The 14,796-nt window shown below is 40.9% G+C and overlaps 1 protein-coding gene across 1 annotated transcript in view; it reads left to right on the forward strand.

Annotated features, from left to right (window-relative positions):
• Positions 1 to 14,796, forward strand: part of myo1d (myosin 1D) — a 96,016-nt gene that overhangs the window by 48,578 nt on the left and 32,642 nt on the right. The window contains exons 17-20 of the mRNA XM_079577681.1: positions 10,379 to 10,602; positions 11,039 to 11,177; positions 12,524 to 12,628; positions 12,814 to 12,927. Of these exons, the coding sequence (XP_079433807.1) occupies positions 10,379 to 10,602; positions 11,039 to 11,177; positions 12,524 to 12,628; positions 12,814 to 12,927 (582 nt within the window). The remainder of the gene's footprint in view (positions 1 to 10,378; positions 10,603 to 11,038; positions 11,178 to 12,523; positions 12,629 to 12,813; positions 12,928 to 14,796) is intronic.

A 14,796-nucleotide genomic window follows, 5' to 3' on the forward strand; every position in this document is an offset into this window, starting at 1 on the left:
AGCATCAAATGAAAGCAAAAAGCCAGCAATGGTATAAATACAAATGTCATAAATTAAACATGGTGCACCCCCGCTACCTCACCTCAATGTAAAATGAATATTTCATAAATTCGAGCGCAGCCATCCACATCACAGTGGCTGTCGGAGGCTGTCAGAGCGGGGACAGTGATGGGAACAGAGAGCTCCCCCTGTGAATTACCAGCCTCTGTCTTAATTGGTTTGCAAAGCTTTACATAGTCTGAATGTAGCACTGGTTTATCTGCACAGTCGTGTCGTCTTCTTGACTAGGCACCTTTCAATGCAAACCGCACGGGGGGCCTGTCTGGGCAAAAGCTAAACGAATTTGTGTAAAGGATAAAGACTTTATTTTGTAATTTTCCCCCTGGGTTCTCTGTAGCTGCAGTTGTGGAAAAATGGTGTTTATAAATACTGGTATAATGAGCGACGAGGTATAATATATCCTTTGTCTTTAATGGCATGAATACAGTAACCTCTCAACCCCCAGTTAATCCAAATTTAAAAGCTGCTCAACTGGAGCTGACAGCCTATAGGCCTGTGTAACGCCTCATTTGAAAGCTAAGACCTACAAAGCTGATCGGAACTTTTTTTGGCGCTGCATTTTTTAGGTGTTTTTGTCTCTTTTTTTGTTATGTTTGTCTTTTTCTTTTTTTTTTACACTTTTTTTTGTTGCTGTTCGTCAAGTTTTTGTCAGGTTTTTGTGGCTTTATTGTTGTGTTTTCATAAAATGTTTTTCCTTTGCTCTTTTAAAATCTTAATCCCCACCTGAATTGAGCACATTTTCTCCAGTTTGGCGTTACCCAAATCTAAAAGCTTCTTGAAAAAAGTGTCAAAATAGGAGGAAGAAGAGCAAGAATAACACAACGGTGACGGTGGCGGTCGGGGTTCCAATCCCAGCTCCCGCAAATGCACACTGTTGTTGTGTCCTTGGGCAAGACACTTCACCCTCCTTGCCTCCAGTGTCTGTGCACATTGGTGCATAAATGAGAGAGTGAATGGGTGACTGGTTCCTTAATGCAAAGCGGATTGGGCCTGATGAAGGTATAAAGGCCCTGTATAAGTTGAGTCCATTTACCATTTTACCCTATGAAAAAAGTGTGATGAAAAAGCGACAAAAAAGAGCTGCACTAAAGTGACCAAAAAAATGACGAAAACACAACAAAAAAACTAAACATGCCAGAAAAGCAGCGATAACAAAATAATAAAGTTTAAAAAAAATGTAACAAAAACGCAAAAAATGTGACAAAAACTCGGCAACAAAAAAAGTTACAATCAGTTTTGTAGGCCTTAGCTTTCAAATGAGGCTGGCCTGACCTGTAAGCTTTAAGATTTGGGTATGGCTGAACTTTATTATAGTTGAAAATTCGCTCATTAAGGCGGGGGTAAGAAGTTGACACTTGTCTTTTACCTTGTTTTTGTCAGTTTTTCATCGCATTTTTGTTGCTTTTACGGCACATTGTTTTTCGTCGCTCTTTTGACTCTTCATTTCAAGAAGATTTTAGATTTGAGTAAAGCCAAACTGGAAAAGAAAATGTGCCCGGTTTAGGTGAGGGTTTTTTTTGTTGCAAACTGTGGTACTTCTGCCGGTCCTCAAGGTCCCCAGCATTTTTTAGTTCTGTTATTGTCTTTTGAGTAAATTTTTATTTAGAACCACATCAGTCATGCTTTTGCCAGAGCTGGAAGCAGACTCAGCCCATATTTTGGCCTCATTTATTCCTGGAACCAACGAATTTGTAAGGGATACTTAGTGTGAAAAGTTTGAGAACCACTGGCATAAGGTTTGATAAAGAGCCAAGCTTGATATAATACATACTTTACAAAGCCCTTCGTTATTTTGGCATAAATGTTGCTGCCAATCTGCACCCATGGCCTTCGCAATCACCTTCAAGCACATAATCATGCTTACATATTCGTGCCCAATCAAATGGAGTGTCACGGACCCACATTAGACGTACGCGTTGGACCTTAAACTCGGCAAATGTCAAACCAAACCATGAACAAACAGCATTACGGGTACCCAGTTTTTAGAAACATTGAGGTGAGGCTTGACTGTGCAAAAGCCTGGTCTGCTCTGTGCCTAACTGCCCAGAACTGATCCGTCCGACACCAGCCTGCCGCACAAACACCAGCCCTAAGCCTCTGATCCCTCTGAACCTGCCATGCATTTAAGTTATCATCCAAAGCTATTACCTTTAAAGAAAATGGATGACTGGGAACACAGCGGCCGATCAAAGAGAGTGAGAGTGAAACCTTGTACCTCGACTGGAGCTGTCTGCAGAACACTTCTCACCAAGGCGCTCAAGAATATGAGTCTCACAGTATATGCAAATGTGGCAAATGTTCTCTTACAAACCCGCTCGCTTACTAAAGATCCTCTATTCATTTTACATTTCCTCCCGCTGGTGTTTCACAAGACATTTTCTGGGATTGGAATGGGCTTTAGGGTCAAGATTATTAGTGACTTAACAACTGTATGTTTCCCAAGTGAGGATCGAATTAACAAACTTCTGCGTCTCTTCATTTCCTGCCTACTGCGCATATTTGGAATTAATGGAGCAATTAATTTATGACATAATGGTAGGGCTGTGCTGTGTGTGTGTGTGTGTGTGATTTCGTTTTTTTTTTTAACTACACGATCACAAAAATAGCATAATTGAGAAAATCGATTACTATGGATGCCCTCCCACTTGTCCATCATAAGTGCAAAAAGTCTGTCATGTGCAATATTTTGTATACCCAGCTCTTGAGATAACGCCACTGTTAAGTGCTCACCTTGTGCTGAAAGGAGAACAACTGTTAATATCCTTTGCCCAGGCACTGGTTTTGTTTAGTAGAAGAGTCTAAAACTCTTCTTCAGAGGCAGATCTCTCTTAAAGCAAACTCTTACTTCATGCCACTGTGATGATTGTTTCTGCTCCCTTTGCATTTCACGAGCTAAAGGCTCATGCTTTGATCCGACAGGCTGCGCAGCTCTGTTTGCTTGGACAGGTGTGAGGGCTGGCAGGGGGCAGGTATCTCTCAATAGAGGATCAGTTCAGCAATGTGAGCATATTTAATATTATTATTTTTTATTATCTAAAGAAAATGTTTTGCATAGTTTTGTTAATTTAAAAATGAATTTAAAAAATGACTTTTTTTTTTTATGACAACATATAATCGTTTGAATATTCGTGATATCAATTATTACTAAAATAATCGCGATTATTATAATGTGTGGCCATTTATACATTTTTGTCGCTCTTTTGTTGCATTTTTATACTTGTGCTCGGTTCAGGTGGGGGTTAAGAGGCTAAACAAATTACATGCTCCACTAACATGTCCATACTTTGTTTTGTTAAATGAACATTCACCCTACATACTGTGTTCACCTTTAATGAGGGATAATGCAGCTACAAGGGGTTACAAGCCATTTTTTTGTCATTTGTCAAGTGCGTCAGAAGCTTAAAACGTATGTGAAATAAGGAGGCAAACTTGTCTTCATTAACTGTGGGCATGTTGCACTATTGGTTGAATTTCATTCTGCGTGCCCTTCAAACCTGAGTAATGCATGTGTAGTTTAGACTTATCCTGCTGACCCCTAGCAATACCGCTCCAGCCTCACCCGCTCTATCTAATTGATGGATGGACCGACCAATGCCATTGACTTCAATCTCCAATACTGTCCCTTTTCATGAGCCTCTATTGTTGAAGCTCCACTCGAAGACGCTCGTTGGATGTCGTTGGCGAAACGTCAGCCCGGAGGCAAAGATGAAACCTGACGTGAAACTGCAAAGACTGAGAAGCGAGGAGATCAATGTGAGAATGGTGGCATTAGCACTGATTGCCCTGGTATGACGCTCTTTTAAGCTCGGTATTGATTTATGATAATGATTGCCGGACTTTGCTGAGGTTCAATTTCTCCCTGGGACATCCTGTAGTCAAGCATCACTATATTGCCATACCTTCCTTTGATTGCCCTCCCCCCCTCTCCCCAACTTTGGAGAACCACCCCCAGCGCGAGACATAAAAGCATTCGGGCAGCAGCAGATTGCAGTGAACTGTGACAATGGCGTACATCTGTCTTTTCTATGGTGGGATTTTGACGATGCTCCTTTTTCGTGCAGATGACAAGGTGAAAATACGCTTTTTTATTTTAGATGGGACAAGGGAAACTTTTAACAAGCAGTTTTAGATCAATGTAGACTTTTGTAACCGCACAAAGTCAAATGAATACCATATGCTTGCAGAAAGCATAACACTGTTGTCTTCTTCCACTCATTGTATCTTGTGAAATTAGTGGAAATCTATATTACCATCTGCTCCATAGCGCTGTATGATTTGTGGATGCTTTTACCAGTCATCCCCTTCAATTGAAAATCTGGCAACCTGTCCCGCTACCAATGAACCGATGTACCAATGAAATGAAAGACCCCCCCCCCCCCCAATCTGGCTTTGATGATGCCATAAATCGTGGCATGGGGGCATGGAGATGGCAGGCTCTCCACGATGCCATGCACTAAAAGGGTGATCAGATGGCTTTATTGGCCAACTGAGTGGCTGGGGCGGACCGTCAGGGGCCTTGTTATTAGCCTGATTGAAACACCCTCCCTCGTGTGTCATCTTTGACGGGTCATCAGCGTCAGTGCCGTCTGTGGGGCTCTCCCGTTCGAGTGTAGGGAGTGTGTTGATGTGTTACCCATGGGTGCTGTGAAAACTGTGTGGTTAGAACTGGCCTCGTCTCAACAAGCCAAACACAAGCTAGCCATACTTTGTTCCTGTTGAAGTGCAGGATGGGTGACATTTGAGTGGAAGCTTGTGTCATTATATACTTAAATACAAATAATATACCAAAAATAAATGGCTCAGAATCTGAACCCATTAGACAAAATGAGTACTTTGAGCCAGGATACATGAACCAAAATCAAGATTCATTGGTGCTGTTTATGTTTTGTATTATAATATCTTGATTTTAAAGCAGAACTAAGTAACTCATGCCCCTAGAGGCCATAAGCGCCGCTGCAGGTGTCGTAGCAATGGAGATTTTTTTTCTTTTCGCTCAAACTTGGCTGTAAATACTGCTAAAGTGGCGCTAGCTTTCCCGCTAGCCCGTTAGCTTCTTCTTCGTGATTCCATTAGTGTGTATTTCGCCTCCGACCCGGAGCAGGGAAAGTTGCAAGTGTGGTTTTCTGGCCAGAGACACCAGGGGGAGATGAAAGACCCCCCAATCATCCCATCAGCACTTGTATTACCCCCAGAGGGACTACAAAAAGGTAAAGAAGTTCTTCTTTAAAACGTAAATCACTAATTGAATCGCAATCTTTACCATGAAGTTCCAAATTGGGAAGCCCCACTTTCTTGTGTTAAAGATATTGCACTGACTGACACTTAAAGAGCAATATATTGTGCAACCCCACCCTCCTGATTTCAGCTTGTTCCACCTGTCACACACTTTAATGAGCCTCCATGGACTGACTAGACGCTTTTATTTCCACCGTTAAGCCGCTGTCTGTTGGTTTATTGCCTCCTTTCTCCCAGCCTTTGTTTTCGGAAACCGCAGCAGCGTTTTACAGTTGTTTACGGAGTAATTAATGATTTGTGGCGCAGATAAACACAGTTGTTTAATTTGGCGTTGATGCGTGCCATGAGGGCTTTTATCAAAATCTCTAGTCTGTTTAGTTTGGTAAGTAGTCAATGGCAAAAGTTCCAGAAAGAGCCAGGAGCTTTCAGAGCAGCAGACTCCACCAAGGCATTGAGCTCTGTCACAAAGTGATGTTGGAGGGTGTCCAGTCTGGAGCCGGGAATCTTCTCATGTTCACTGAAGGAAAGAAAACAAAAACTATAGATATAATTGTGTCAGCTGTTGATACTTGATACTTTGATACTTTTGACTCTTTCAAAAAGAGTAAGAAGTGCTGTCGATCAATTATGGTAAAATCAACTAAACCTGAATTTTTAGATGAATTGATGCTTTAATAGCTTTAAAAGTGCACAGGACGCTATTAAATTCTAAAAAAAAAAAAAAGAAGGAATTTTTGCCGTAAAAGAAGAAGCCAACAAAGTGAACATGATTATGCAAACCTGTGTGAATGAAGCCAAAACTGTGTATGTCTTCGACAACTTTATAACGTGCTTAAAAGCAGAAAAGAAATTACATCTTAACCCCTTAAGCACATTTTCTCCCGTTTGACTTTACCCAAATCTAAAAGCTTCTTGAAAAAATCTTCAAAATAGCAACAGAAACGTGATGTACTGTAAATGAGGATGAAAACGCAGCAAATAAAAGCATCAAAATAGCAACAAAAATGCAACAAAACAGGCCACAACATTATTTATCAGTTTTTAAGGTTTTCACTGGCCTATAAGCTGTAAACTCCACTTGAGAAGCTTTTAGATTTGGGTAAAGCTGAACATGTCCACTTGTACACTTGCACTTGTACTTTATAGATGTACAAGTGTCTGTTCATGTTTTATTCATATATTATAAAGAGTCTGTAGAAATATCTCTATTAGACAAAGACATTCTTCTTCATTGCTCTTAGTCCTCTTCTAAAGCAGAAGCGAATCGTGTGCTCATTACATTATACCCAGGTAGATTACTGTATTTTAACTAACCATTAACCTTTATGCCTCAGACAACCAAAACAACTGGCAGTGATCCATAAATCCCCCTCTGCCATCGGGGCAAACGTGGAGGGGCCGACTCAGGGGTCGATTAGTGATAAATATGCAGCTCGTCCAGTTCTCATCCATAATGTATCAGAGGCAATGCAGTTGTACGGAGCAGTAGATGGGGTCATCAACAGACCGCTGCAGGAAGATTACAGGAACATCTGTCTGTGAATTTACAAGTGATCAATCTAATTACAGATAATGTCCCGAGTAAGGATTAAGAATGACTAAAAATCTTGCTTTTCTCTCAGAAACCAAATTAGCGGTGTGTGAGATCATCGATTTTGCTTTCTATTGGAAGTATTACTCTCTGCAACCATTCAATATTAAGGTTTATATTCAGGGTTGTTTGCGCAGAGATGTACAAATGGTTCGCTGCCCCCACTTTATTGATTTCTATGTAATTTAGCTGCTTAAGACACCGCCCTTTTTCCACATCAGCAGCCATGCCTTCCTCCAACCCCTAAACCTGATCGTTCGATTACTGTGAGTCTTCAGTTAATCTCCTTCAAGCTTTTTTTTTAGAGCCCATGCTCGTTATTATATGAGCTTTTTAACCACATTATACTGTTGCATCCGGAGCTGTGCTTTGTTTTAGCCACATGTTTGAGTAATCTTGCATTATGCAGTCTGTCTCTTTCCCGAGAACACCCCAAAACAATCGTCCCTCACCTGCTGATGTCATGAGGTGATGCTCTATGTTTTTAACCTCTTAACCCCCGCCTGAACCGATTACATTTTCTCCAGTTCAGCCAAAACTAAAAGCTTCTTGAAAAAAAGTGTCAAAATAGCGACAAAAACGAGACGTAAATGTGGATGAAAACGGTGCAAAAAAAAAGGGATGAAAAAGTGACAAAGAAAAGAAAGAGTAGCAAAAGAGTAGCATAATTGTGACAAAAAGCGACAAAATTGTGAAGAAAAAGCGATGAAAAGTGTCAAAAAATGTGACAAAATCACAACAAGAAAATGTCAAAGTCAAAAAAGGGACAGCATATGGCAACAACGTGAGGAAAAGATCCATTTAGATCAAATTGCTTATAAATACAGACGGCATCTCTGGATTCGCCCATATATGGTAATGTTTGAAAACAATTTGGAGAAAAATCTTTCTCTAATTATCCAAAAACTGCTTTAACAAAAGCTGAATTATGAATATAGTTTTCTACTAAATAAAGATACAAAAACATGGGGAGGAGCAAAGTGGTCCAACAGCCCATAAATACATAAATAACAGAGAATGCCAACATGATGCTACATGTTAGCATCGTGCTAATGCTAACGCTAGCTGCCGGTTTTTTTCCCCCGCTTCTACTGAACAGTCTGCTGTGAATAAACATCCATATGGACCCAATTTAGACTTAACTTTATTTGTATGATAAATAAGTTAACATTTCACCAGAAAATGGCGAAAAACTGTGAAAAACTGTTTTTCCCAGAAGATTCTATTTTCCCCCTCGACAAAGCCACGCCCCCTTCTATGATGCAAAGCCGTCTGTATCTATAGTCAAGAAGCTTTTAGATTTGGGTAAAGCTGAACAGGACTATGTGCTTGGTTAAGAGGTTAAAGTCCACACACTCACTGGTCTTGTTCTGATTGTTTCACCTCTCAAACTGTTTCCACTACAAAGCAGCCGAGCGAATGTAACGCCTGCTGTTTTTTGTCTTTTTCAAAACCTCTTAACTCCTCATTGTGCCAGAAGACGGTGAGTTTAGGCATTTTGTTCACACAGAAATTACCCGTTTTCTTCACATAAATATACAATATAAATATACTTGCCGTCTGTAGTGGGTGAGATGGATTCAGCAGCAGGGGAACATTTTATCCTGCAATGTTCACGGGAAAAGATGGAGAAAATAGGTTTGTGTATAGAAGTGCCTGTAGGTGGCTCTGGATGAAACTGTTGCAGAAATTGCTGAAGAAATGAGTGCCAGTTCTGATGGAAATGCGTCAGAAAACTGGTATGATTCGGCTTTGCTTGATGGGCAGTGGTTGGATATTAGCTGTATGTTCAGACTGCTGTGCATTGAGATATAGTAGTACAAATATACCACAATGGCGCTAAAGTGATGCGCTGTGTGAGTCATTATCTTCTCAGTCCGTTAGATCTGGTCTCATCAGGTGGAAAACGCCTCCTCCGCACTTCAAATATGCAAATCACCCAAATCCCTCTATTTGCCACGGGCAGCCCCCATATTCACAGTCATTAAATATTCATGAGCTCCGTGATTACTGTACATTACAAAGGTCTGATACGCAACGAAGAGGGTCCTATTGTCCCGTTCGAGTGACTTCAGAACAAAATGGACCTGTTTTGGAGAAGCTGTGTTTTGCTTCTACTGAAAATATTGCATAAAGGCTGTCTGCAAAAGGAAACAGTAGACTGGGAGCATATGGTGTTGAGTTTAGTGTGGCTATATAAGGAGTTATGTGTCCCTGGGGTCCCACTAACATCTATTATTCAGTCGATAGAAGGTCTAATACTGACTCATCCTATTTTTGGAAACTGCCATTGTCTAGGGGTCTCCTTTATCCACTAAGGATGTTCAGTATTTCACACTAAATGGAAATAATTATTGAATTTGCTAGATTTTTACTTTTTACTTTACAAATACACAAATGTCACGAGAGAAGTGATGTTTTTAACCAAATTCGTCAAGCATTTATTTTTGTAGTCCTTCAAAATAATCTTTTCTATGTATTCTTGTACATTATTATGCAATATCATTCCCAGTGCAGCAGTTTAGCTTAGCATGGGGCTTATTTAAAAGGCATCTCGCTCACTACCGTTACATGTAGTTTTTTTTTTATATCTATACGATTCATGGTTTTTGATTCCAGTTCCAGAACTTTATACTTATACTGAAATAGTTGTCATCCAGAACCAGAAAGCAGAACAATAATGTTTGGAAGATCTGGAAATTTACAGTATTGGGTTTATCTCCAATGTGTGAAAAATGGGGAATGAATTGGGGGGAAATTGGGAGAAATTGTGGCAAAATTTGGGGGGAAAATGGGGGGGAAAATTGGGGAAAGATGCGGGAAATAGGGAAAATATTAATAATTAAAAGTGAGCAAAAATTAAGGAAAAAAATGGGAAACCATGAAAAAAAAGTGTCAAAAAATAAGAAAAAAAAAATGGCAAAATGGGGCAAACTTTGGGCAAATAATTGGGAATAATCATTTATTCGAGCTGAAAGAACCAAGTCACTTCCTTTAATGCTGTCCCTGGACCAACAGCATCAAAACTTGGATCTAAAGATATAAGATATATTTTTCGGTACCTGCTTTTGATACTTTAATCTTTTCGGTACCGGTAGTAGCTAAACTTTTTCCTTTAACAGTACCCAGCCCTATCACTCACGAACCCTCTGTGTTTTGATTTTTGGCCTGTGTGTCAGTGTCTGTTCCATGTCATTATTATTATTTTTTTACTCTGCCTGTTCAAAAGCAAAAACAGCAACAAATGAAAGAGGTCTCCGAAGTATTTAGCTTTGGTTACATTTCTTGTTCACTGTGGCATTGTTTTGATAAGCTTCATCGCTTGGGGTTAAATAACTTGTCCCCACCTGAAAGATTAACACCCGTGCGGTAATTACCCAACAGGAGCTGTACCTATTTGCTCGTTAAATCCAGATGCCGAGCTTTTTTTACGGCCAGGCTGTGCACACTTTATCGACTATTTTCAAAAACGTTTTCTGTTGCTTGATCCAGGTTTGGAGAGGCACCTTGGCCAGAATGAGATACCGCCGCATGAGAGCAGCCCTCATCATCCTGCGGGCCTACAGACGCTACAAAGTCAAGTCCTACATAAAGGAGGTGAACCGGCGCTTCAAGAACGTCAAGAACATGAAGGACTACGGTCGACATGTGAAGTGGCCGACTCCTCCGAAAGTCCTGCGCAAGTTTGAGGAAGCGCTCAGGAGCATCTACAACAGGTAAAGGAATTCCTTTATTTTGTATAATAATTGGAACTGTTTTCAAGCAGTAACCTTGTCTTTAGTAAAAGTAGAGCCGACCACAAAGCAGCTGCCTGTATCGGCGCCTGAGGGTTTTGTTACATCCAGATTTGTCCATTTGCAGAAGCGTACACGTGTTTCCTCCTGCCTCGGGGCGAACACTGGCCATTGATTTTTCCTCCTCCATCAAAGCCTCGTCGCCGTCTTTTATCCTAACGTTGGTTTTTATTAGATTCTCCGCACAGTTTAGAAAATAGCCTTTCTCCACAACGCTGTTAGCTGTCAGGATCAGTCTGACCTGCTCAGTGCGCAGCTGGGTACTTCACTTTTGTGTATCAACTAACGGTATTGTGATGGTTACTTGGAAAGCTGATTTTTTTTCTCTCTCTCTCTGTGTCCTTGTGTGTGCCTCCAGGTGGTGGGCATGGACTCTGATCAAAAGCCTTTCACCGGAGGAGACGCTGCAAGTGAGGGCGAAAGTGGCTGGATTTGAAGCACTCAAGGGCCACAGGACGGACCTGGGGCTGCAGCGGTCCTGGGAGGGGAACTACCTGGTGAGTGAGTGGGATTAGCATCAGACTAAATGTGTACCCAGTGTATTATATATAAATCAAATTTTAAAGGCACACTGCGTAACATTTTGGATTATACTTTTGCCAGCAATACAAAACATGCTCCTAATGGCAAGCTAGACTAAGCATTGGAGGATCATAGAATGGATTTGGTTGAGGACCTAACCTATTCAAATCTCATATTTGGCTGCCTTTAGTAAACATCTCCATGGAAATGAGCTGGATACTCCCCCTCTCCCAGTAAAGTTAAAGTGTCAGGTCTAAGGAGAAGTGAGCCACTGACAGCAAAAACACTAGAGATGCACCGATCCAGCTTTTTTGCTACTGATACCTATACTAAGTTTGAGTATCTGCCGATATTCGATATTTACCAATACCAAGAGACTTTCGTAGAAGTGGCTTTCTCTGAATGAAAACTTTAATAAACTCTTTTCTCCATTTCAAGATCAATAAAGTCATATTTTATTGTCATGATGTTACAAATCAGTTATATCTATAGATAAACTCTTGGATAAACATTTATCAAGGATCACTGGACGTTTCTTGACTAAATATCCTTGGGTGTGTGACAGGCTTTATGTTACATTGATATAAACAACTCACATAAAGTATCTGATCATTACAAATATGTTTGATCAGTTATTCTTTAACTCAAATACAAACACTGGCTTCAGCAGTGACCGATTTTATTTTATTTGGCTACTTAAGGTATTTCTATCACAGTTTCTGACACCGCCTTGATTCGTTTTCGTGAGCATTAGCATGCTAACTCTAGCTTTAGCATACTGATGCTAACTGCTGCATTTTGCGTGGAGATCAAAAATGCATTTGTGGAGGTTAAAACTAACTCAGTGATTGAATTCTCTTTGATTTAGATGTTAAAGTTGGGTTTTTAAGGCATTGAGAGCCAAAACTGTTATCGGTTCAGTATCGGATATTTGTAGCCAATACCCGATATCATATTTTTTCCATTATCGGCTCTGATATCCGATACTAGTCTTGGATCGGTACCTCCCAAAAAAAACACGTTTGTTTCCTTTTTTAAACTCGAGCTGTACTCTCTCTACTGGATGAAATGTTACGCGGTGTGGCTTTAATTCTCCTGGATGTGTTTAAAATATTTTAAAATCGAATTTGCCAGTGCAGATGAAATATAATTGTAACACTTATTCAGTCCAAACACACAAAAAGCATGTTCTGTGTGGGTGTCGGCTATAAATCAAGTCATGAAGGGGCAGAAACACGCATTTTACTTGTTAGCAGTGTTAGTAACGAAGACTGCAGAATGTCATCCAACTTAACGAACATGCCTTTGTTTTGTTCAACAGAAGAGAGACAGTCCCGACACGGCTTCATCGTTCACTTTAATCTCCGGCGAACTGCAACGAAGAGACAAGTTTATGAGAGTCTTGTTCTCCTGCAACGTTCGAAAGGTGGGCGGCTGTCGAGCACACAGGCCCACGCACACATATTTTATTTCTGTCAGCGCAAACAAATAAAAGCAAACTGCAGATCGTTTGCTCTGTCTCCCCGCGGGGCCTCTGACTGAGCGTGTGTTTATGTGTTCCAAACCTAAAGGCATAAAAAAAAAAAAGTTCTGCTTTTCCTCCTATTTCAGATCAACCGTTTTAATAAATCAGAGGACCGGACCGTGCTCATCACTGACCGCCACCTGTACAAGATGGACCCCATGAAGCAGTACAAGCCGATGAAGAGCATCCCCCTGTACAACGTGAGGCATTTACCATTGTGTTTCATGTAGAAAGGCATTTTTGGTTAACTATATATACTGTATTATATACTATATACTAGTCTTGTACAGAATCATGCCTAGACACATGCAACACAACATTAAAACAAATCAAAATATTCTCCCCGAGGACTGCATATGACTACCACAAGTAAAGGCAAGTGGTTGTATAATGTTATGCCTGAATGTTTTACTTGCAATAGCAGTATAGAAACATGCCAAAAGATAGTTTGCCTTTGTCCATTGCCTCAAACCATTCAAATGGCATACCAAAGTGAACACTGATATGACCTTCTATCTGAGTGAAGAGTTTGCTCAAAAACATATCAGTTTTTTTCTTTTCGCTTTTTGACCCTCATGGCTTTACCAGTCTGGATTTGTCTGCTTTATCCAGTGAGTCACAAAGTGTGCAGCCAAAGAACATTGTTTAAAAAAAAAAAGTGTACTGGCGTCTTGATGTTCGTAGCGATCGTATCTACAATAATAAAACAGGATGCAAGAAGATGAGGCAAGTTGCTAACAGACATTAAATTGGCCCATTTCGCTGTTGTTCGTTTCCCTGCGTAGGGCAACATTTCAATTAGAAAAGCCTTTGTAATTCAACAGAACAAAGCACCACCTCTGATATCGTGCCTGGGAGTGTCTAGTGGTTCCCTTCGGAGGAGATGAGAGACTGGAGGATGCGTCTGGCGAGAAAGAGAACTCCTGTTGGGTTTCCTGATTGTCTGTCTGGTTCAGTCTGCCCTAAATAAGTGCTAAAAGAACTGATTCTTCTTGATGCGGAGAACGGCGGAACTTAACCTATCCACCTTTATCATCTTTAAAAACAACTCTTCAAAGCAACTCGACCCTTTAGCCTTTGCCTACGAGCGCGTGGAAGGGAGAAAGTCATCTCTAATTTCCACTGGCCTGGGATCCAGCGGCAACATGTCAATAAGCCCAAATGTGCCTGGGGCGCCGCTATTGGCTGCCTTTAATTTATGTTCTTGCTGTGATAGGTTCATTAGCGGCAACATGCACACAGCACATTAGGCTGTTTCCATGGAGAGTCTGGCTCTGACTGGGAACATTTCCACTCAACTTTTTGCATCCGGGACTACTCACTGTTTCACTAATTCAATTCATTAGTATCGTAAAAAGCAAAGATGAGAGATTTCAGGGGATTCATTTCCAGTATCCAACTTTGGCCATGCAAACTTATCTCCAGCTAGAGGATAAAACAGGCGCATTTTTTATTTCCTGTGACCTTTACGGTTTGGGATTGTATGATACAGGAGGCTCATGGTTATCAGCCTCTCACTGTGTGGAGTTTGCATGACCTTAAAAGATGCTTAGAGAGCTAATTCTCCAACAAGACCCGACCAATATCCTAAGTCGAACATCTGGAGAAGGGACACCGCTGAGTAGGTTGCCCCAGTGGATCCGAGTGAAGGACGGGTCATATAAAGAGGACACATTCCCTTGTTGGCACAAATAAAATGTAAACTTGTGTTTGGCATACTGAATCGCTTGCCGTTTGTAAATAAGGTGCCTGCCAGGATTATGTAATACTGTGCAATTCGCAAAGTCGCTACGTATATGACTATTAAGGCCAACTGTATTTTCTACAGTGTTGCTTATACGATTGGCAGGGCCACGTCTACACCTGGCCTCCCCTGGAATACGACTGGATCCACTCATAAACCGGTGGCAGAATAATGGCGGTCTGCAACAAATGCAATACAAATGCTATACACCAGACTGTAACACATACGGGGATTTGTCTGTAAATAAGCGTAAACATAGTGCTGAAAATGAGGCGTTCATGTCTCAATTCAGATTTTGCTTAACGCCTTAACCCCCACCTGAACC

This window comes from Gobius niger (genome assembly GCF_951799975.1).
Source record: "Gobius niger genome assembly, chromosome: 19".
Taxonomy (NCBI): domain Eukaryota; kingdom Metazoa; phylum Chordata; class Actinopteri; order Gobiiformes; family Gobiidae; genus Gobius; species Gobius niger.